We start from the raw sequence: 23,365 nt of genomic DNA on the forward strand, positions 1-23,365 counted from the left end.
CCAACCGTCAAGTGACTCACGCGCTGACGTTTTTCTTCAGTTTTATTCTCCCTGTCATATTTGTTTTGATATCATCAATTTCAAGTGAAATTGGTTTATCAACGTTTAAAAGGAATACCAAGGAAAAACACTCAAATCAAACAGCGAATTTTCATGTGCACACTTTGAATTTGGTGAATACGTAGACATTTCCTGAAAATGGTAGTCAGGATGGATGAAATGAGCTCATTGTGAAAGTCAAAAACACAAGGGAAAAAAACGAATTTATTTCAAGTTACTGAGTAGTCGCAAAGGCTGCGGATACTAGTCATTAGCGCCCTCTAGCGGCTTTTTTACACTCGGGAAGAAAATGGCATGCATGGCTGACAGAACATCCATATCAATCCCCTCAAATGCTCAATGAGATGCAGTTCATGTTTATGAAGTTCATTCTCTTGCATGGAGTGCCTTTTTAGTGTTGCTATAAAAAAAATCGATACGTTTATATGAATCAAAGTCAATATCTGCATGGCTGCATTTTTCTCTTTTGAATTCCATCAATGTCCATCCACTGGTATGCCCGTTAAGATGCAATATCCATCAGTATATTATGTCTGGTTTTAATGTTAATATTAACACATTAATCATCAACACCTGCTTTATTCAAAAGAGAAAAATAGAATATTATCACTCATCTTGAATAAGGTCTAATTTTACTCTTGAAAGCTGTACAGGCAACAGCACCTTTACTTATGTGTATCATACAGAAAGTTAAGGTTGCCGACATTTTTGTACCTTCATGTACTTTTTTTGCAATATGAATTGTTGCACTTTATTTTCATTTATTTTATTTTGAATAGGCAAAATAATCAATATTCATCAATATTGGCTGATTACCTCCATGTACTTATTTTGCAATATGAATTGTTGCACTTTATTTTCATTTTCATTTATTTTATTTTGAATAGGTAAAATAATCAATATTCATCAATATCGGCTGATTACTTCTTACATTCTGATAAAATCTTCAGTCATATATCGCCCAGCCTTTCATAGTGTCTGGCTTAACAGTTGAAAGTTGGAACTGTATTGTTTTTGCACGTCAATTTATTTACAGTAAATACTGAAACTCAGGGAGTTGGGTTTTATTTTGTTCATAAATGACAAATGAGTCACATTCAGTATTCCTTCCAGAGGCAGGTCAGTCATATCGGAGTGAATGCAGCGGCTGCATGCTGTTCTCTGGTGGACACAAAATGCCATTGCAATATAAGCATAAACAAAGCAGCAATAGAGCTGTCATGTTCATTTTTAATTCTTGTCTTTGTTAGTCACAAACCTTCTAGAGAATGGTATTTTTTTTCTTTACAAGTATTCTCTTTGATCTTACTAGAAAGACAATTGTAAAATGACTTATGAGCATAACAAACACAATTATACATTCACTCACGATCAGTAGATACTGTAATATTTCCTGTAGATTTATTTACAAATCAAACCAGACATAGTTTACTGAATATTTTGTCAATCCTGTACACATTTACAAATCTGGTGTGTGTGCATTCAGACCTTATTTTACACATTTACAAATCCAATAATGCACATTCTGCCTCATTATTAGTTTCCTAGTTGCCCCCAGAAATTAACCAACTTGCTGCCAACTTTGCCAGTTCTTGAACCTGGTCACATTTTGCCATTAAACACAAACTGGACTTCTTGAAACTCATTCACTGCCATGTTCCCATCTATCCATGTTCTATTTTTAACTGGTCTGTAAATTAATTTGTTAACCAACATCTCCTTTTCACTCTTGGGTCTTCATCTTTTTCAACATGGAGAAAACTAAAATCCTTAAACTGTAGTGCTCGCTGGAAATTTGGTTAAAATCTTGGAATTGATACACATACAATAACTCCATCTATCCATCCATTTTCTATACTGCTTGTCCCCACGGGGTCGCGGGCGTGCTGGAGCCTATCCCAGCAGTTATCGGGCAGTAGGCGGGAGACACCCTGAACTGGTTGCCAGCCAATTGCAGGGCACACAGAGACGAACAACCATTCGCACTCGCACTCACACCTATGGGCAATTTGGAGTGCTCAATTGGCCAACTAAGCATGTTTTTCGGGATGTGGGAGGAAACTGGAGTGCCTGGAAAAAACCCACGCGGGCACAGGAAGAACATGCAAACACACAGAGAGGGCCAGAGGTGGTATCGACCCCGCACCCTCCTAACTGTGAGGCGGACGTGCTAACCAGTGCACCACCGAGTCGCCCCATGCAAAAACTCAATAAGCAAAATTAAGTGATGAGAAAATGAAGCTTCAAATTTGCTTCATGAACCAGTTGTAAATTTTGACTCCTCTAGATGGCACTGTTGGTTTAAATAAAGGTGTCTATAGCCCAGTGTTAAACAGAGAGTGAAAGGTATAAATGGTTCATGAAGCAAATTTGAAGCTTCATTCCCCATCACTAATTACAAGGATCCATTCTGTTAAAACTGCTAAGATGATTCTACTCAGATCAGTCGGTTACTCTTTATATATATATATATATATATCTATATATATATATATATATATATATATATATATATATATATATATATATATATATCTATATATATATATATATATATATATATATATATATATATATAGTTAGTTAGTTAGTTAGTTAGTTAGTTAGTTAGTTAGTTAGTTAGTTAGTTAGTTAGTTAGTTAGTTATCATACCAGAGCTACTCCCCCAGCCTCCTTTCATGCATTTTATGTGTCTTCACCCTTCTTGGTCATCTTCCAGCTGTGAGTCCATTCTTTCTTACGCAGGCTGTCTTCATCCACCAGTCTTTTCTGTTTCACCCTCTGGTGCTCTGCCGAGAAACACGCAACTTCATCCTCCTGTGGCTTTCTCCAGCGACAGATCCTCCAAGATTTGCGCCAAGCCTTCACCTCCTCCTGTTCTGCTTCACTGTCGTCATCTTCATCAGCTTCATCACTTAACCTGTGAGCCACTGCCACCCTCCAAGACTGTTTCCACGAGGAGAAGGAGGAGTTCAGTCTGTGGAATTGCAGGTGAAGCGGGCCGTTCGGCTTGCGGGACTTCCGCTCCTTCTTTTCCTCTACGTTACTGTCATCTTCTTTTTGAATTGCTGCCTCTTTATCTGTCTTCAGCATTATTTTCTCGGCTTTGCTGAGAGATCTCTCTTCAGTATCTTCTTGTTCTACCTCCACTTCTTCTTCTTCCTCTTTATCTTCTTCTTCTTCTTCCTCTTCTTCTTCTTCTTCTTCCTCCTCTTCTTCTTCTTCTTCTAGTTCTCTTATGGGGATTTCACTTCTCTTATCCTCCTGGTCAAAAGAGACAAATTCTTCTATATCATCAACCTCATCTTCATCTTTTGCATCCTGTAATTTTTCTGCATTTGCTTTTTGGATTGGTTCTTTCCGATCTTTTCCCCTATCATAATTTTGCTTATCTGTAGCATTGTTGGACCAGGCGTGACTTTCATTGTCCTCTCCATCACTGTCATCTTCGTCTCCATCTGTTTTCTCTCTGCCTTCATCATCATTGGTCTGCTTATCTTCATCAGTTTCAACTTCCTCTTCTTCCTCCTCCACGATATCCTTTCTCAAGTCTTTCTCCTCCACCTCCTCTTCATCTCCTTCATCCGTCGGCTTGACTTCCTCCTCAGTCTCTTTCCTCTTTTGCTTCTCCTCAACCTCATCCCATCCACCCTCCTCTTCCTCTTCCCCATCCTCCTCCTGAACATCCTCCTCTTCATTAATATCATCTCGTCTCTTTATCACGTCCGACTCTTTTTCTCTGACTGCTTGCTCTGCTTGACATTTTGTTGTCGTACAATCTCTGTGTGCCCCTTCATCCTTTTCCTCCTCATTTTCCTTCTTTTCAATTGCAATCATTCTCAATATCTCTTTGAGCTGCAGTGTGACGTTCCTGTACTCTTGCTCTTCTTTGACTGCATTTCCACGCTCCTCCCTTACCTTCACATTGTCATTCATGTGCTCATTTTTCCTATCGCACTCAACTTCTTTTTCCTCCTCCTCCTCCTCCTCCTCCTCCTCCTCCTCCTCCTCATCCTCCTCCTCCTCCTCCTTCTCCTTCTCCTTCTCCTTCTCCTTCTCCTTCTCCTTCTCCTCCTCCTCCTCCTCCACCTCCTCCATCTCCTCCTCCTCCTCCTCCTCCTCTTCCTGCTCATTAGTTCCCTTAACTCTGTCCAGCTCATGAACTCCCTTTTCTTCCATCACATCCACTCTATTGTCATTAGGCCATTTATTTGCTTTCTCTTCTTCTCCATCGTCAGTCATCCCATTGTCTCCATATCCATCCTTCTCCTCAGGGTTTTGAATGTCATTATTGTTCTGCAGTTTGATCTCATGTGCGACAATGTCCTCTTCACAATCATCCTCCTCCTCATCAAACTCATCTTCTTTGCTCTCCTCTTCATGATCCTCCTCCTCATTATCAAACTCCTCATCTTCTTTGCTCTCTTCTTCATGATCATCCTCCTCCTCATCAAACTCCTCATCTTTGCTCTCCTCTTCATTTTCTGTATCTTCTTTCTCGTTACATGTAGTGTCACTTTGCTCATTTTGTGCATTACGGTGTTCTGTCATTATGTCTATATCCTCTTCATTGTTTTCAATCTCTGTATCCTCTGCTTTCTCTTCCTCATCGACTCCTTCATCCTCCTCTTTCTCATCTTCACGATCCTCTTCTTCATCCTCAATTTCCTCCTTATCCAACCCGTCGTTTTCCTCATTATTGTCCACGCCTTCATCCTCTTCTTCTGTGTCATTAAACAATTCATAATCGTCACTGTCTTTTACCTCACCATGGCCACCCTCTTCCACTGGGTTCCATTTGTTCACAGTCTGCCAAGAATCCCACCACTCACTGATATTAGGATTACCATCATTCAGGTGTGATGTCAGGAGAGTGTTGAGAATATTACGCTTTCTTTTCATCATGTTGCTGTGCCTTTGATGGGATTGTAGAGAAGACCTACACCACCTGTGGGTGCAAAATACAGTTATTTATTTCTGCATGTTTTGATACTGGAAGAAAAACAAACAAGTAGATGCCAGCCAGGGTCTTATTCATTGCTTGGTATGCTCTCCGGTCATTTAGTCAGGGTTGGAAAAAAGAGAGAAAAAAAGACAGCTAGAAAAAAAGCAAAAGTACATTGCTGCTGTGACCAGAGCTGAGGAACAGCAGTTGGGTAAGATACCGTTACAGTTTGGGCTTATTTTTGTCATCCTCAAATGTTACAAACTTGAAATGTTGATGACAAATCTTGGTAAGCAGTGAAAACCCAGCACGGGCTAACACCAACCATAAGGTATTTGCTGGGCACGTAGAATTCAGGAATAAATAATATCTGGCAGTGTTAGTTCTCTGCTGGCTTAAACACCGTCAGAAGCTCTGACCTACATTATTATAAAACCTTAAATCCCAACATTTGTTCAATGAAATTGTATGAATTCATCCCCCAAAGTTTTTTGTAGTCATTTCAGAGTCTTTCTTTTGTCAGAGAGACAGACAGGCAGGCAGACAGACAGACAGCTAGACGGACGGATGGACAGGCGGACGGACGGACACACGCACATACACACATACAGACAGACAAACAGACAGACAGAACAAGAGTGAGGGAGGGAGGGACAGACGGACGGACGGTATATGGACAGACGGACGGACGGACAGTAGTAAATACCTGAAGATCAGCGGTAAAAAACAAGCAGTCCAAATGTATTCTTGATTTTGAATTAATCATCCATTAAGCAAAACATGAAACATTTCAACTCTTGGTATGCGGATGTCCCCTTGCATAAACCTACCTGAGGTGCAGCCTGAAATGACAACAAGAATTCCAGTCCTTGTGATTTTCTTCCTCCAACACAGGTGCAGAGATCAGCCAGGACTTGTTCCACCCAGTCAGTAGTACATCGTTTATCTTCATAATTTCAAGGGTGAGCTCAGATAGTGTACAGTCTTCAGTACTAACTGTGGGTTTTGAAAGCCTCCATGAATCTTCCCACCCTGGGAACTCATCCTATTTCAGACAGAAGATGAATAGTTTACCTTTTTTAAATAAAATAAAATAAAATTGGAATTTTGTGAAAATCAAGTCTCTGTGTCAATAAGCCCCACCTGCTCCAAGAGTTGTTGCACTTTGTCAAACTTGTTACTGAAACTTTGTCGAAAAACAGACCATTCACAATCCCACATTTGCTTCTGTTGTCTGAAGGCAAAGTTCATAATCTTCCAGGTGCCAGCCCATACAGGAAGTTGATACACTCCTACAATTGGAATGGGGATCTCATCTCTGTGAAACAAAATCTCCCATTGGAATGATTTTTGCCCCGAACACTCTGACAGGGTTGTTCCTTTTACCTGTAACACAAAGCAGTTATTACATACGGCAACTACGACAGGGGTGTCAAACTAATTTTTGTCACGGGCCGCATCGTAGTCATAGTTTCCCTTGGAGGGCCATTATGATTGTCAACGTCTTCTGTATAGGCTACAGAACAAAGTTATGAAGAACTAGTTTTTAAATCAGAGACTAGTAAAAACCGTTCAAATATTTTAAAAGGACGAATTGCAAGTAATATCTCTGGGGTTTTTTTAAATGTGAAGACAATTTGTAGTTTTAGTAATGACACAAAGTTGATGCAAAATCTGTCTTCGCGGGCCACATAAAATGATATGGCGAGCCGCATCTGGCCCCCGGGCCTTGAGTTTGACACCAATGCCCTACGATGTTTTTTCACTTTTTGTTACTGCATGTTTGAATGTCACTTTATTTACTATGGATTTTAACAATGTAAATTCATATTAGTACATATTTGTGTCATTGGTTGAGCAGTGGTGGAGAAATCCTATTCAGGATGAAAATATCTGTCATTGTTTTATTTGTGTGATGTGTACAGCAAGAGACAATTATGCTATGGTGTCCCAAGAGGGGGGCAAGCTGCCATCCATTTTCTACTAGTATAAAATGGTACCCAAAGGCTTAGAGTTGAAATTTACAATGAATAGCAATAAATCTTATTAAATCTAATAAATGAATGTTTTTTAAATAAGAAAGTATTAAATTTAAGACCGTGTATGTCAAACAAAATCTGAATTTTAAAACATTTCGTAGTATATCCAAAATATTCTTGCTCCTATTTTGCCTAGTTGATGAGGTCATGTCCAATGTCTTATCAATTGCTTTCACAATTTAAATTTCATCCAGAAACATTTCTAACAGTTTAGATATGATGACCACAGACAAACTAGATTGATAATCCTTTTTCATCCATTTACCTGCTTCCAGGATTGGCTCCAGTCAATAGTAGATATCCATTCAGGCTTTTGTTTGCATTTCTTGTCTCTGACCACATCTATAGTTGTAAATCCTTGGATTTTTGTTTTTCTCTCATTGGCCTTAAGAAAAAGATACTTGGGTGGTTTTATACTCATCCAGGAGTCTCTCCAGTGTAACCGGAATATGTCCACTTCAACTTTGCGCTTCACAATTAGAGGTTGAGGTGATGCTCTCCTAGAAGGAGGTGGTGGTGGCATTTTACTTTTGGGTTTGGGAGGAGGGGGTGGGACAATTTTGAATTTGATTTTTGGCTTGTTTTTTTCGGCCTCCTCTGAAGTAAGCTTCTGGAAGTCGGAGGTTTCGCCTTTTGTGACATCTCCATTGGCGGCCAGAGCCCAGTGATAGTTCCACTTTGAGAAAAGCCTGTAGGCAATTAAAAATGAAATTCAAATCTACTCCCACGACAGTTACAAGTTTGAATTGTTCATGACATGAAATGCTCACAATTTGAGGGAACTTTTCTCCTTCAACTGCACCTCCTTTTTGCACTGATCTGCTATTGTCTGCGCTCTCTTCTCCCATTGGTCTCTTAGCCGCCCATTGCTGAAAGACCTCTGCTCAGCTTTGTTTGACAACATCCTGTTTCCAAGAGAAAATTCGGTAAACAATTGATCTGATGAAAGGTTATAATCATCAAAGCAATACAATACAAAACAAATAATTTGCACTATATAATAAATCATTCAGAGGCATTTTTTTTTTACAAATTAGTTTCAAAAAGATTCTTTCTTTCTTTTTTTTTTTTTTTTTTTTAAATGCATCATGGCCACATCCATATGTATTGTATGCGTACACACCCACATCTACTTATAGATTGGTAAAATGGGTTTGTAATACGCTTTCATGTAAAATATCCATCCATCTTCTGAACCGCTTTGTCCCCACGGGGGTCGCGGGCGTGCTGGAGCCTATCCCAGCCGTCATCGGGCAGTAGGCGGGGGACACCCTGAAACGGTTGCCAGCCAATCGCAGGGCACACAGAGACAAACAACCATCCGCACTCGCACTCATACCTAGGGGCAATTTAGAGTCTCCAATCGGCCTACCAAACATGTTTTGGGATGTGGGAGGAAACCGAAGTGCCCGGAGAAAACCCACGCGGACACGGGGAGAACATGCAAACTCCACACAGGGAGGGCCGGGGTTGGACTCGAACCCACACCCTCCTAACTGTGAGGCGGACGTGCTACCCAGTGCGCCACCGAGCCGCCGCAAAATATCTTTTTAGTCAATTATTCAATTAATCGATGGAATAATTGTTAGAATAATTGATTCTAAAAATGTTCGATTGTGCCAGCCCTAATATTCATACTGAATCGACATGGATAGAGCCCCAGAGTTGTTCCTATCCTATTTTGACTCTCCAGCCAAGAGAGGAAACCAAATACCACATTTCCTAAGGATGTGCAGCCTCTCGAATGGTCCACACAGTCATTGGATACTATAAAATAAAACATGGATTACAGCTACCTGAAAGTGTATATTCTTGAATCTTGGATTAATAGTATTGCCACAGATAGACCACATGGTCTAATATTGAGTGTCAGGGTCAAGTATTTGGCTGAGTTCCTATGAATTGCACATTGATGTATGACTCTGCAAACTGTGACATGAGATGCCATCTCTCTTTTTCTCTCTCTCTCTCTCTCTCTCTCTCTCTCTCTCTCTCTCTCTCTCGCTCTCTCTCTCTCTCTCTCTCTCTCTCTCTCTCTCTCTCTCTCTCTCTCTCTCTCTCTCTCTCTGTCACTCTCTCACACCCACATAGACACCCATGCACACACAGTTGTCACAAGCAACTGAAATCAACAAACAGCAAGACAACTTGTGATGCATTATCAACTTAACGACCAAATGACATAAAATACTCCCAAATCAGTTAAAATGCATGAAGGCAGATGCTGGCAAATACTTGATGAGCCCCATTGGATGGCTTTGGAAAGACACAAATTAATTGAAACCAGGAGGCTTAGCAATCAAGAATTTTAAAGACAATCACTTAGAATTTGAGACATTCTTCTGATGTGTAAATTGAAGACCAGAGCCTTTAATCCTTGTCTGTCAGCAGGATGAATCTCAGGGCTCAAAAGTGTCTCCGGTGATAAGAGAAGCTGACTAATGCAATAACTATTATCTAAAATTAGGGAATGATCTTTGATGTCAGAGCTCCACTGCTCTGAAGTCCCCCTATTCAAACCACTGAAAATGCAATTACAGTGATCTCAGTATACTAAGATGACGCATTCCCACCTTAAAAGCGGTTCAGATAATCGTATTGCAGTAACCCCCCCCCCCCCTCCCCCCCCCCCCACCACCACCACCACCCCCATTGATATTTTGGAAGGGAAAAAAACAGCAAAGAAATTCAGGACTACATTAAGTCAGAAATGTCAGATCTTCTGCAAATCATGGTCAACGTGCCCAAGTTTGACATCAAACAACAATGACAGCACACTCAAATATTGTGTAAACTAGATTTTTATTTATTTATCTTCAGTTTGATACAAATTGGTATGTTAATAAAACACTGCATCCTCTTGGCGTGTCACAATTGTGACTTATTTAAACACACACACGCACACTCACACACACACACGCGCACATACAGGTTTGTCCTGTGCTATAAGTAACATGAGTAATTCACAAACAAATGACATTATCTTATTTTGTCCCATCATTCATTCATGATTGATTGATTGATTGATTGATTGATTGATTGATTGATTTCATTTGACAAGAATGCTTTGACGTCTCATTTGCACCACAGTAGCTGTTGGTCTGACTCTGCCATATCTTACAATTGCATACTGTTTAAAATAACCCACAGTAAGTACAAACTTAGAGAAAAGTCATAACTTACCTGATGTCCACTCAGATGATGTTTGTTGATGATCTTTTGATGTTTGTTTTCAAGCCTTGCTTTATCCAACACAATGATTCATAAAGTTCAAATCTCGTATCTACCCAAGATGTTGGTCTGTCTGTCGCTACAGTATTTCAGGGCCTGTTGGCCACATGATTGTCTTCAGTCTGTCGGCGTTTTGCTGTCAGCTTAAACAAGTCCAGACTTACATGTAGTCTGTGTCGCGTATTAGCTGTGTGGAAAGCAAGTCTCCCTCCTTGCTATTTTTACATTGTATGTGAGTAGATTCTGAGCTACAGCTCTAAATTTAGTGTGAGAGGGATGCAATGCCAAACATGAGGAGCCCAGCGTGCCGTTGAGATGCAGACAAGAAATATGAAATCAATGAAATATGGTCCTGAAAATGGTGTGTAGCTAAAACAAATTAGGTGGTGACGGAGTCATAAAAATTTTATATTTGACCCCTGCTGCTCTTACAAATTTGAAACCCTTATTGGAAAAAGAAACAAAATGACAGATGCATATTTTGACAGTTTTATTTTGAATACCAGGACAATTAAATCATCAAACGTCTACAATTTTATTTTTGTCATGCTTGAAATTCTAAACAGAAGCAACCAAAATGAAAAAGAATAACATGGTAACTATGATGACAGTGACACAAACCCACTGAACACATCGCCGATTGGATTAAACTTTCTTGAGAATTAAATCATCAAACGTCTACAATTTTTTTTTTTTGTCATGCTTGAAATTCTAAACAGAAGCAACCAAAATGAAAAAGAATAACATGGTAACTATGATGACAGTGACACAAACCCACTGAACACATTGCCGATTGGATTAAACTTTCTTGAGAATTATTTTATGATGTTGCGGAGGATAATGTGCTCACTGTTAAATTTCAGCTCACGATATTTTTTTTTATTGTTAAGAAAACCTTTTTCATGAAGCATGGTTGAGTTTTGCCTCACAGGTGTCAACTTCACAATTCATTACTGCTGGTTCCTCCTTCCTAATATTGGAGTACAAAAAAAACGTTTTTTTAGTTTAGTTCTTTCTTGTGCTTTACTCTTGAATTTGTCTGATAGCTCCTATTTCCTTTTTTGGGAGAGCTCTTCTTCAAAATAAGATAACTGGGAGGATTCAAGATTTTGTCTCCAGATCTCGTTTGTTGAAAATGTTCTGATGATTAAAATGCATAGACATTTGGGAAGCTAGGAGCTCTCCTTTTTTCTGAAGCATGGTTCAGATACGGCGCAGCTCTCCATGCAGCAGTCCAGACCTTCATAGCCATTCCACCGACATTTTGAGCTTTAAAAGACAGACAGAATTTAGCTTCGGCTTCCTGCAAGGAACTGATCTCTCTTTGGGGTTGGAGCTCCGCGAACCTAGATGAGCCCTTCTCATGAGGATACTGCTCTGGCCGATAGACTGTGTGGAACCTCCAACCCTCCAGCCACTCATTAAGAGACGGTGTATTGTGATGAAATTGAGTTTCTGAGAGCATCCAGGCTGCCTGCCAGTCAGAATCTGAATTACGACGTGTGTGTAAATCTACAGGGCGGTATGAAGTTTCCGTTGCTCCGCTGTGGATGGTTTGTGCATGACCATGTCTAGTTTGCGGATAATGGCGCTGCCTTGGAGACCTCCAGGAGTCAAACCAATTTTGTGCCGCTGTTGGTCCATTCCTGGTCGGAGGCACAGGTACAAAATAATTCTGGGCCCTCAAGGGAGCTACTCTTAATTGTGGTGTTGAAAGCCAAGCCTGGTTCCACATCTCAGGCTCCTGACGTAGGCATTGGAGTTTCCATGAGCTTTTCCACTCAGAGCCAACGGGTTTAATCAAAGAATCTCCAAAGAGACTTGACATGTCATTTCTCATTCTCCCATTGTCCATCCCAATTTTATGTTTCACTACCTTCCAGGATTCTTTCCACTCAGTTGAATGAGTTTTGTTATTCTGAAGTTGTTTCTTTGGCTGATAGATCTCCTTCTCTGGTGGCAAAATCTCCCTCAGCTTTTTACATGACTTTGAGTTGTTCCTAAGCATCCGCCAGGACCTGTTCTTCCACAGAGAACAGTCTTGCATTTCTTTGCAGTGTTGAATGGGCATCAACTTGGACTTCATTTTAGGAGACATAAAGATCACTTTGTTGGAATCGAAGTCGTTTTCATAGTCCCAATCATCCATATCATAATCTTGTTCTTGAGATGAATAACCATTTTTGTAAATGATCCTCCCTTCATTGAACATGTAGCTTGCGTCTCCTCCATACTGTTGATTTATATTAACCGATGTATTTGCTGCAGAATAATTGCAGAAGTTAGGATTTTTTGGACGATTTCCAGGCTTGGTGGATTTCCATGAGTCCATCCACTCGGATAAGCACAACTCTCTGTTGTGTTGTTGCTTTCCAACTGATACTAAGTGTTTGGATTTGGGCTCATAGCGTTTCAGATGAGGAAATGGATCTTCCTTATTCTTCCCTTCATTTGTGTTTCTCAGCCATTTTGCAGAGTGATAGGAATCCAGGGTTGCTGACTCCATCACTTTGTAGGAAGGTATCCCAAGTCGATGAAAGCTAGGACGATTCATCCCGCCAAAGTCATAAGGATAGGACTCAGAAATCTCAGAGAAGTCTTGCCCAGTTGAAAAGCCCCAACATTGATGCCAGGCTGATGCAGCAGTGCCCTCTAGCGGTGATGACAAATCCTTAGCATAATTCCATGCCTTGTCCCTGTCCAAAGTTGGGTGTTTATTCTCTGTGATGCGCATCATCGATTTTCCGTAATTCTTGTTGTCAAGAGCAGGTGTGGTCGAGCCTTTATTTTTTATATCACGCCTCACTAGAGGAAATGAATCTTGAATAGTAGGTCTAGTGAGGACTTGTTTACTCTTCCAGATATTACTCTTTTCTCTTTGAGCCTCATCTGCTGTTTTTGACTTCATTTCTAACTTTTTCTTGTCTCCCTTTTGATTTCTCAAACGGTTTTCCCACTCCAAATTAATTCTGTGAAAATAAGTAAACAGGCAAGACAGGGTCAAGAAAGAAAAGTTTACAACAGCATTTCCTATAACTAACAAGCGGGACTGTGCCTAGACTTTTGGGGGCCATAGGCAAACAAATTTATGGGGGCCCCTTGATGCGCTAACAAAGTGTGCCCCTGCTGGCACCAGAAGCGCTCTTGGGATAGTTTATTTAGGGGACAACAGAGAGCTGACAAAATTAGAGTAGAATAGACTATATCGCAGGCATATATCGTGTAGTTAAGTAAAAAAAAACAAGAAATTCAAAAAAATGGCTGAAACGGGCAGAAACCCTTCTATTTTCTGATTAGCTGCTGCACAAGACCATGGGGCCCCTTTAGGGTGGTTTCCTACACCGATGTCATTGCAAAGGGCGGGTTGCTGCGGTCATTGCGTTTGCGTCTTTGCCACATTGAGACATTGCTGTGGAGTAAAGTTTGTTGGCCTTCGGGGCCCCCCTAGTGGTCTGGTCAGTGGGGGCCCCAGGCAGTTGCCTCGTCTGTCTAATGGTAAAGCACGGCTCTGCTAACAAGTCCCTATACAATATAATACGCCGATTGCGTTAAGTGCTTTTTGTTTTAACTGCTGCTTGTTAAGTAAGTATTTGTCATTGATCTCTTGTTACATTATAAGACCAATTATTCAAGCGTAATTTTCAACTTTTGGGGATGTCACACATAAAGCAATTAATTAAATAATCAACACCAGAATGAGGAGAAAAGTAAAACGTTTTTTGTTTCAAACAATAGTAGCGCTATTATGTACTTACACACAGTTTTCTGCTCCTCAAACCTCAATTCGGTTTTGTAATTTAAGCTTTTGTAAATGTAGTTTTCAAAATTATTCCAAATTAATCTGAAATTCAAAATGAATAGTGAATGAATGATCATATACTTTACAATCGCAAACATTTTGGGAGCAGGGCCATTCTAAAACCCAATAGGTGTGAACATCACTCAACATAAAAGGTCACTGTAATATAATACTTGCTCCTCTGCTTTATGAAGTCCACTTATTTGACATAATGAAATTATTTTATTTGATCATTATTATTATTTTTGACTGTAAATCCCAACAAAATATTTGATTTATTGTTCTATTACACACAAAAAAAGTTTGTATTTGAATTGTTCTTTTTAACAGGCACACAAACACAACCATATTGTGGTTCTTACGCAGACAGGGCACTGGTCTGTTGCCGTTTCTGCTCCTGGTGCAGCCTCTGTTCATGATTTCGTGCTCTGATTTCCCAGATGTTCTTCAATAGGGATGTTTCAAGGCCATCCACTTGTGCGTTCTTCTCACTGGACATCTTGTAATTGCTTCAAACTCCCTGTAAATGTCAAGAAAATGTGTCCATTACCATACATTATCGACACAATTGCATATTTTTATTATTATATACATTTCTATGTATGCCGACAAAATCTTTTTAGAAATTGTGGAGGAGAGGTTGTACCTTATCTGATGAATCTCAGCTCTGTATGGACACACTGCTCTCCAGCTATTTATACTGTCGCTCTGAGACTCCACTTTCAATGTTGCATGCATGCATGCATGTTTACGTGGCTAAATATATGACACTGCAGCAACAGACATGAAGTGAAATTGCCCATAGTTAGTATCATATTGAGTTCAACATCTTGTAAAGATATGGTACTCAATGTTGAGTCATTCTTTCAGTTGTGCAATGATGAAGGACTATAATAACAACAACAACAACAAATATAACAATGGATTAATCAAGACGGTGATTTACTGTGAAGTCCTGTCTGCTACTAGCAATTACGGGCTTTACAAATTGTTTTAAAGCAATAGTAATTACTATTGGACCAAATGACGTAGCCACCTGCAATTATATACTTTATCTTGAATTGTGATTTGCATTTGATTTAGGTGTTACTGGCAGACATACAGGTAGTACATGTTGCGGTGGGATACAAATAGATGTGTACAATCCGTACTCATGTCTCATCTAGCAGATGAGAGATTTGATACAGCCCAATGTGGGTTCATCAAGTTCAGCCAAAAAACCTTAAGCAGGAATCTTATATATGTTGGATGACACTGAGATGTCTCGAATTTTTGTACATGTTGTACAAAACGTGAATTTCAGTTTAATTGTTGCATGCCTACGTCCATAAACCTGTACACAGACTTATTAGAGTAGAAAAATGACGTAGCATACTCATTTGTGGTTGTGGGCGAGCAGTGGCGGCTGATTCGGAATGGTGAGGGGGAAACGGGGAGTGTATACTCTTATCTATCCTCTAGAATTCCCACTTTAAAGTCACTTTAAAGTCAGAAAGTGGGAATTCCCACTTTAAAGTCAGAATTCTGATTGCAATAACTGCAGACTACCCACGAGGGAATGGGATGGATGAACTTGAACAAAGTTAATAGTCAGTCAGGAAAGAGCCAGGATGTAGTGGCAGATAGTTTTAATGTGTAGCAACTGAAATAATTTTCTCTCGTATAATAATAATAATGTTTGGTGGGTGACATTCACATTTAGTTTAAACTAAATAATAATTATTATAGGATGTGATACTGTTGACTACAGCACAGGACAATGGTGGGCTTTTTGTTTGAAAGGACGACTGGCCAGGTACTTGTAATCTTTAAATCGGATGCGTGTGTGCGTGTGCGCGCGAGCGTGTGTAAGTGCGCGCGCGTGTACGCTTGTGTGTACGTGCGTGTTTTTTTTTATTTTGCTACTGGCCAGTGGGTACACGGTATTTGAACGTCTCACAATATATTTGACAAACATAACTCAAACATAACAATATACTATCTAACTAACATTACAACAAGAAAATATGAAAGTACAAATTTTTAAACACTGTTCTGTGCACATGCACACTATTTTGCGCTGGCACCCTATGAAAAGGGGGGAGATAATGCAATTGATTTTGAGTTTATGAATATGAACATCTATCAGACTTTCATCAACAATTTCTTCTTTATTGGGGACTTGTTTTCAAACATAATTTTAAACCTCAGAACACACCAATATGGAACAATAGGTATGTTTGGATTAATAGAAAATCAGTTTTTATTTCTTAATGGTTCTCTAGAGGAGTATGGGCTATATCTGACTACATGGATGAGAAGGGAGGAATCTTGCATCATGCTGATTTTTGTGATGGATTTAAAATTTCTTGTTATCAAAATAAGTACAAACAAATGGTGAAAACATTCCCATTATCCCCGATTAGCGCGATTAAACAAGATACAATTTATTCAAAGATAACTCCATGTTTAAGGCTGCTACATGTTAATGGGATTGATTTTTGTGATGACAAATGGAACAACAAGTTAATTAAAGGCTTTTTTTTTTTTAAGAAAACTGGTATTCTTTAAAAAAAAAAAAAAAAAAATGCGCTGGCAGCATTTATATATTTTGTCTTCGTGTAGTTGCCGTATGTAGCAAACAAAGATGGCCGACCCAATACGCATGCGTACAGTAAAGCGCGTAGGCACCGCAATAGTGCCTTGACAGCCACCGGTAGTCGTGGAGATGGCTATGCCAGCGGAGTCTTGCTGTGGACGTGGTGGTGGGTCCGCAGTGCGGTCCTGGTGGTGGCTCTCCGCGCTATTGTTGTCCTCGCTGCCTGTGGCAAGGGCGCTGGTAGAGGGTCTGTACTGCGGTACCGAGGTCTGCTATGACGTGCTCGGGGTCACACGGGAGACCTCCAAGGCGGAGATCGCTCGAGCTTACCGGCAGCTGGCTCGCCGCTACCACCCGGACCGGTTCAGACCAGGAGAGCCTGGGTCGGAGGGAGAGACTGTGGAGTCAGCCCACAGAAAGTTTCTGCTCGTTGCTACGGCCTACGAGACTTTAAAGGTCGGCTCACTTCCCCGGTTATTTTGCCAACGCATGCTCAGTCGCCTCGCTTACGGGCTTAAAATAATACATGCTTTATTGCCGGCCGCGTCACATTCATTTTGATTAATTTTAAGGTCTCGATTTTCATTGGGAACTTACGTCATACTCAAATAATATAATGTGAGAATCTATGCTGTATCGCATCTCGTTGATGTAAGAGTGGGTGTGCTTGCTTTTTCATTATCACATAAGTGGCATCGCATTGCGAAAGTCGAGTCGAGTATTGTTTTTTATTTTGTATTACTCCACTTTAGACATCAATCAACGTTGTCTGAAACTTTTACAATAGGTCCACAGTGACTGAGGCAGTTTGTTTGAATGTTTAAGCACTGAAAGCAGGAAGACAGCATTTGCAATGACAGACAGAAATGAAAAGTCTAATCTAAAGTAAACAGTCGTCAAACACCAGCCTGGATTCCGTTCACTGCCTGTCCAGTGGAAAAGTGCCACATGGACAGATGAGCATACATGTGGCAGGGACCTAAACACACACAAACTTTGAAATATAAATTACCAATCTAAGAACCAAAATGAAATGCATTTTTCCAAATGGCTGGTTGAACAATTTGAAAATTGCACTCAACTACAGTACACTGCAACAGTTGTACTAAGTTCATTTTGTTTCCCTTGTCAATCACTTTTTTGGTTCTTTTATCACAAACAATTTAATTTTAGGTTACATTACCTGATATGTTTCGGCATGTACTTCCACCTTCATCAGTGTCACTGCTGTAGTTGTGACGCGTCTTTATCGTCTGATGGATGAATGAAGGCGTGACTCACCTGTCAGATTTGAGAGATGAGTCACGCCCTCTGCTGTCCCTTCACCTCTCCAAAATGCTGCTCCAGGTGGTAGAGAGCATGTAGGCTCCCTCGTCCCTGTTTATGGTCCTCGGGCCTCGTTTTCGGATCTCAATGGCCTCCCTGATCCAACGCTGATGTTTATTTGACTCAGTGCGGTGCAACTCCATATACGAGATACCATGCAAATCATGCATTAAATCATATATCGGGGAGACGGAGGAATTTCACCACCAGGAAAATGGAACACAAAAAGGAGCGTGAGAAGGAGACAGCAACAAGACAAACAAGAGCAACTAAACAACAAGCAGAACATGAACACTACAAGTCAGCCATCACCGACCACTGTAAAAGAGAAAACCACATCATGGACTGGGAAAAGGCCAGTCATCGGCACCGAAGAAAATAAACATCAGCGTTGGATCAGGGAGGCCATTGAGATCCGAAATTGAGGCCCGAGGACCATCAACAGGGACGAGGGAGCCTACATGCTCTCTACCACCTGGAGCAGCATTTTGGAGAGGTGAGGGGACAGCAGAGGGCGTGACTCATCTGTCAAATCTGACAGGTGAGTCACGCCTTCATTCATCCATCAGCTGATAAAGACGCGTCACAACTACAGCAGTGAAGGCGGAAGTACATGCTGAAACATGTCAGGTAATCTAACCTAAAATTAAATTGTTTGTGATAAAAGAACCAAAAAAAGTGAGTACACTGCAACATCAATTAAAATTTGATTACTTGTAGAGCTCTAATTTAACAGTTAATATAACCCCTCAAAATGTGTGCAGGATGAAGAGACTCGTAGGGACTACGACTACATGCTCGACCACCCTGAGGAGTACTACCAGCACTACTACACTTACTACCGCCGACAGCTCACTCCCAAAGTGGACGTCAGGATCGTAATCCTCGTCACCATATGTGCCATCTCTGTTTTCCAGGTAATGTGTCGTCATGAATTTTATGATGGAATAAATAATGCCAGCATCATGCAATAACTATTGTGTTTGGTAGCCTGGTGAGGAATCTCTTGTCCATCTCTGACTCCAGTATTACAGTTGGCACAGCAGCTACAACAAGACCATAAACTGCCTGGCAAACCTCCCCAAGTATCGGATCCAGGCCACCCTGATTGCCAAGGAGCAAGGCCTCCTGAACCGGACCAAGGAGAAGGGCAGGAACCGGCGCACCAAAGAGGAGATCCGGGAGCAGGAGGAGGAGGTGATCCGTGACATAATCAAAACAAAAATCGACATCAAAGGTGGCTACCAAAAACCCAACCTGTCAGACATCCTGCTGTGTCAGATAGTGTTGTTCCCCTGCTACCTGATCAGCTATGTGGCCTGGTATGTCTCCTGGGTTTACCACTTCACCATCTGCAGGGAGGAGTACGGTGACCAGGAGAAGCTTTACATAATCAGGTCTGTTGTTTATGGAACGGGTTGTGTTTGGTTCTGAAGGAAAAAAGTGGCCTTCTCTTTTGACCCCACTGTGTACTGGTTTGAACTTCAGGAAGCACATGAAGATCTCACAGTCTCAATTTGACAGACTGGATGAAGCCACCAGGCAGTCCTTCTTGGAAAAACGCCTCTGGGTCAAAGAAAACTTTGAGGTTGGTGACACTCCTCAGCAGATAAAGCTCCTTTGATTTTAACTTTGATGACAAATTTCCTTTTTTCATTTTCAAGTGGATGCGTTCTTTATCGATTTTTACTTTCAAATAATTTTTTTTGTGGTTAGCCAACGCTCCTTCTCTTTATTGTGGAAAACGTGTTAAAAGAAAATACAATACATAAGGGTTTTTTGTTGTTGTTGAGTAGTCACTATCCGCCGAATCCACTGTAGTGTTCCTCTCTTAAACTGCACTCATACATAGTTGCATACTGCTCTCAGCCACTCAACACATAGCAAATGTATACAGCGCATTTAAAAAAAGTCAAACCTGAGCAGGTTTTTTGCAAACTCGAGATCAGTTTAGTCATTGTATCTTTTCCTCTCTATATTATGAATTTTCTCAGAAACATAACTCCGGGATAAAACATTTGTGGCCTTTACCTGTATTATGAAACTGTGAAGTGTAAATATTCCTCCGGTGCCTTCTCCAGCTGTACAGAGCAGAACAGGAAGAGGAGATGAAGGTGAAAATGGCCACTGACCCGAAGATGAAGAGGTACAGACGCTGGAGGAAGAACGAAGGACCAGGGAGGCTGACTTTCGACGATTGACAGCCACAAGTTGCGATGTGCCTCAATGCCAACATGTGTGGACATACATACAAACTGTTTATATTGTGAGAAATATTTTCATAGAAATGAGGCCTCATGCAAGGACAATTAAGTGGAATAAAGTGTAAGCTGCAGAGGAGATGTTTACATTTTATTTCGATACCAGTCATTTAACTTCAGTGTTTAAGGCATATATGTCACTTGTCCCATTTATGTCACTCTGCTCAATAGCAGATAAGAGCTGAAATAAATGTAAAAACTGTAGAAATGTCACAAAGGAAGTCTAAGTGTGCCACAGCTGCCAGTGAACTGCACCCGTCTTACCCACAGTCCTTCATTCTTGAGCGCACGCTGAACACCTGAACAGTTGCGGATTCGCTTGAGCCAACGTCTCAAGTTTGTCTTTGCATGAGCATTGGATGGTAGTAACGGCTTAGGTCTGCTTCTTCACACAATTGTTTACATGATGAACCAAAGTCATCTCTGCAAATTTCTGTAAATAGTGATTGGCGGTTCTTTCTCATCACACTGTTTGCTCGGAAGTGCAGATGCACCATTAGGGAGCGCTCTAATCAGCATTTTTATGACTTCAGTATTTGTAGAAGGCTCAATTTTTAACCTGATACCATTTTTGATGATTTATTTTTCAAATAAAGTTTTGAGGTTTTGACTCATCCCTGTGTTCCGAACTTGGTAGATGACTGAGACAGGTGTTTGTTTCAAAGAGACACCACCTGGAAAGTCGCAACCATTTTTAATTGGGGCACGGGTGGGGTTAGCACTATGCTAGTTCCATTGGCAGCCATTTCTAGCCACAAGATGTAACAACTAAGTATTTGGTGGAGAATCTGTGATCTTGGAGCTAGGCTGCTTCATCATCATCATTGGTTTAAAGTCCGCTTTCCAGGCGGCGCTGGGTTGGACTGGATTCTCGATATGACCTTCTTCCACCGGGCCATCTCGTGGTTGATACCGAGTGCCTTCATGTCGGCTGCCACGGTTGTCTGCCAGGTCTTTTTAGGCCGACCACTGGGTCTTGTTCCCTCTACGTTATTCGACATGACTTTCTTCACCCAGTCATTCTCATCCTTCCTCACTACATGTCCGTACCATCGCAGTCCGCCTCTCCTCACCACATCCACTATGGCTTCCACTCCCATCCTCTTTCTCAACTCTGCACTGGTCTTTTCCTCCGTCATTGACACACCACACATCCATCTGATCATCCTCATTTCTGCTCTGTTTAGTTTGTTTTCCTCTTCTGTTTTCAGGGCCCATGCCTCACTTCCGTACGTCATTCCGTACGTCATAGCACTTCTGACACAGGCTGAGTACACTTGGCCTCTCATCTTCAGGGATGGTGCCTTAGATGTTAAGAAGGGCATGAGTTCCCCTGAATTTCTTCCACCCGCTTCTCACCCTTGTGATCACTGCTAGGTCCACTCCCCCCCTCCAACCCCCATCAGCGTTGAGCATATCTCCAAGGTGGCAGAGGCTGTCCACCACCTCGTACATCTCCCCATCTACTACGAGCCCCTCTTGCTCAGCTGGGTCTGCTTGGGCGACTGCTCCCCTGCACCGCTTGCATTGGAAGGTCTCACTTGCAGCTAGTAGGCTGCCTTTTACTCTGCTGCATCTCCGGTGTACTCATCTCTGACAACCCTTGCACCGGATAGAGTTAGCTTGCACTCCCTTCCCGCAACCTCCATGCTCCTGACTGCGGTATCACTCCCAGGCCAGCATCACCGACCATGACCTTTGATTTTGCCGCATTCACCTTCATTCCTTTCACTTCCAAGCATGTCTTCCAGGCCACTAGCTTCCTAGCTAGATCTTCTCGACTGTGAGCCATCAATACCAGGTCATCTGCGTAGAGCAGCTCCCATGGTAATCCACCCCTCACTTCCCTCAATACCACATCCATCACAATAGCAAACAGTAATGGGCTGAACACTGATCCCTGGTGCACCCCTACCCTTACTTCAAACTCATTACTGTCGCCAACTCCTGTTCTAACAGCTGTGTATGCTCTGCAGTAGAGAGCCATCACAGCCTTAACAAGTCCCTCTTCCACGCCCGACTTCCTTAGGGCCCACCTCACCACCTCCCTTGGCACCCTGTCGAATGCTTTTTCCAGGTCAACAAAAGCGAAGTACAACCTCTTCCTCTTCTCCTGGTGTTTCTCTTGCATCTGTCGGGTGATAAAAATTGCGACTGTTGTACCTTTACCAGGCATGAAGCCATACTGCATCTCGTCCACCTCTACCCGTGACCTCACCCTCCTTTCCAACACCCTCTCCAACAGCTTCATTCCATGCTCCAGCAGCTTTATTGCCCTGTATGACCCACATGCGAGTGGGTCCCCCTTCCCTTTGAATAGAGGCACCAGGACGCTTTTTGTCCAGTCCTCCGGAATGTGCCCCTCAGCGATGACACTGTTACACAGGTCAGTCATCCACTGCACACCGTCGTCTCCCGCTGCCTTTAGCATCTCTGCCACCACTCCAGATGGTCCAGCTGCCTTTCCATCCTTCGTGGCCTTCATGGCTTTCCCCACTTCTGTTCATGTGATCGGGCAACATTCACCCTCCACTTCGTCGCATCCCACCTCTCCATCCCAGTAATTCTACACATTCAGCAGCTTCTCCATGTACCTTCGCCATACTTCCTTCACTCCTCTGTTGTCTGTCATGATGTTGCCATCCTCATCCTTCACACAGTTTGCACCGGTCACATCCCGCCTCTCCTTAACCATTTGCTTCGCTATCTTGAAGAAGCTCTTTTGTCCTCTCTCACTCTCCAATTCACTTGCAAATTCTTTCCTCTTGGTCTCTTGGGCCTCCCACACTGCTGTCCGTGATGCCCTCTTTGCCTCTACATACCGCGCTCGGTCTGCCTCCCCTTTGGACTTCTTCCATACTTTATGGCACCGCCTTTTCTCCTTCACCGCTCTTTCGAAGCTGTCATTCCACCACCATGTCTCTCTTTGTCTTGCTTTACCCTTGGACCATCCACACACCTCCTCTGTAGCTTCAAGCATAGCCTTCTTCATTGCCTGCCACTTGCCATCCACACCACCGACTCCATCCTCTCCTCCACTTCTTCTGCTATTTGCTCAATCTTCTCCCTAAACTCGCTTTAATTCCCTGCGCTATGTAGCTTCCACACCTTCAACTTGGAAGGATG

The 23,365-nt window shown here is 41.8% G+C and overlaps 3 protein-coding genes across 4 annotated transcripts; 1 reads left to right on the plus strand and 2 right to left on the minus strand.

Annotated features, from left to right (window-relative positions):
• Nucleotides 1-2,642: 2,642 nt before the first annotated feature.
• On the minus strand, nucleotides 2,643-7,978 carry LOC147047831 (uncharacterized). Its single transcript, XM_085926396.1, has 7 exons — nucleotides 7,815-7,978; nucleotides 7,310-7,733; nucleotides 6,149-6,391; nucleotides 5,836-6,050; nucleotides 4,150-5,008; nucleotides 4,024-4,056; nucleotides 2,643-3,588 (listed from the first exon to the last, which is right to left on the minus strand). The coding sequence occupies exons 1-7, from the start codon at nucleotides 7,946-7,948 to the stop codon at nucleotides 2,746-2,748; spliced, it is 2,751 nt and encodes a 916-aa protein (XP_085782522.1). The 5' UTR covers nucleotides 7,949-7,978; the 3' UTR covers nucleotides 2,643-2,745.
• Nucleotides 7,979-10,875: 2,897 nt separating this feature from the next.
• On the minus strand, nucleotides 10,876-17,873 carry LOC147047832 (uncharacterized). Its single transcript, XM_085927030.1, has 4 exons — nucleotides 17,836-17,873; nucleotides 14,721-14,844; nucleotides 14,437-14,594; nucleotides 10,876-13,244 (listed from the first exon to the last, which is right to left on the minus strand). The coding sequence occupies exons 3-4, from the start codon at nucleotides 14,571-14,573 to the stop codon at nucleotides 11,423-11,425; spliced, it is 1,959 nt and encodes a 652-aa protein (XP_085783156.1). The 5' UTR covers nucleotides 14,574-14,594; nucleotides 14,721-14,844; nucleotides 17,836-17,873; the 3' UTR covers nucleotides 10,876-11,422.
• On the plus strand, nucleotides 16,687-20,853 carry dnajc25 (DnaJ (Hsp40) homolog, subfamily C, member 25). Of its 2 annotated transcripts, XM_085927032.1 has the most exons (6): nucleotides 16,687-17,108; nucleotides 18,743-18,895; nucleotides 19,005-19,175; nucleotides 19,260-19,375; nucleotides 19,467-19,566; nucleotides 20,060-20,853. In XM_085927032.1, exons 1-6 carry the CDS (start codon nucleotides 16,782-16,784, stop codon nucleotides 20,177-20,179), a joined length of 987 nt encoding a protein of 328 aa, XP_085783158.1. In that variant the 5' UTR covers nucleotides 16,687-16,781; the 3' UTR covers nucleotides 20,180-20,853. The 2 variants fall into 2 exon arrangements, with proteins under 2 accessions (XP_085783158.1, XP_085783157.1); XM_085927031.1 differs by having other exon boundaries at nucleotides 19,005-19,375.
• The last annotated feature ends 2,512 nt before the right edge of the window (nucleotides 20,854-23,365 follow it).

Source organism: Syngnathus leptorhynchus, chromosome 12 (assembly GCF_054491065.1).
Source record: "Syngnathus leptorhynchus isolate UIUO chromosome 12, UIUO_Slep, whole genome shotgun sequence".
Lineage (NCBI taxonomy): Eukaryota > Metazoa > Chordata > Actinopteri > Syngnathiformes > Syngnathidae > Syngnathus > Syngnathus leptorhynchus.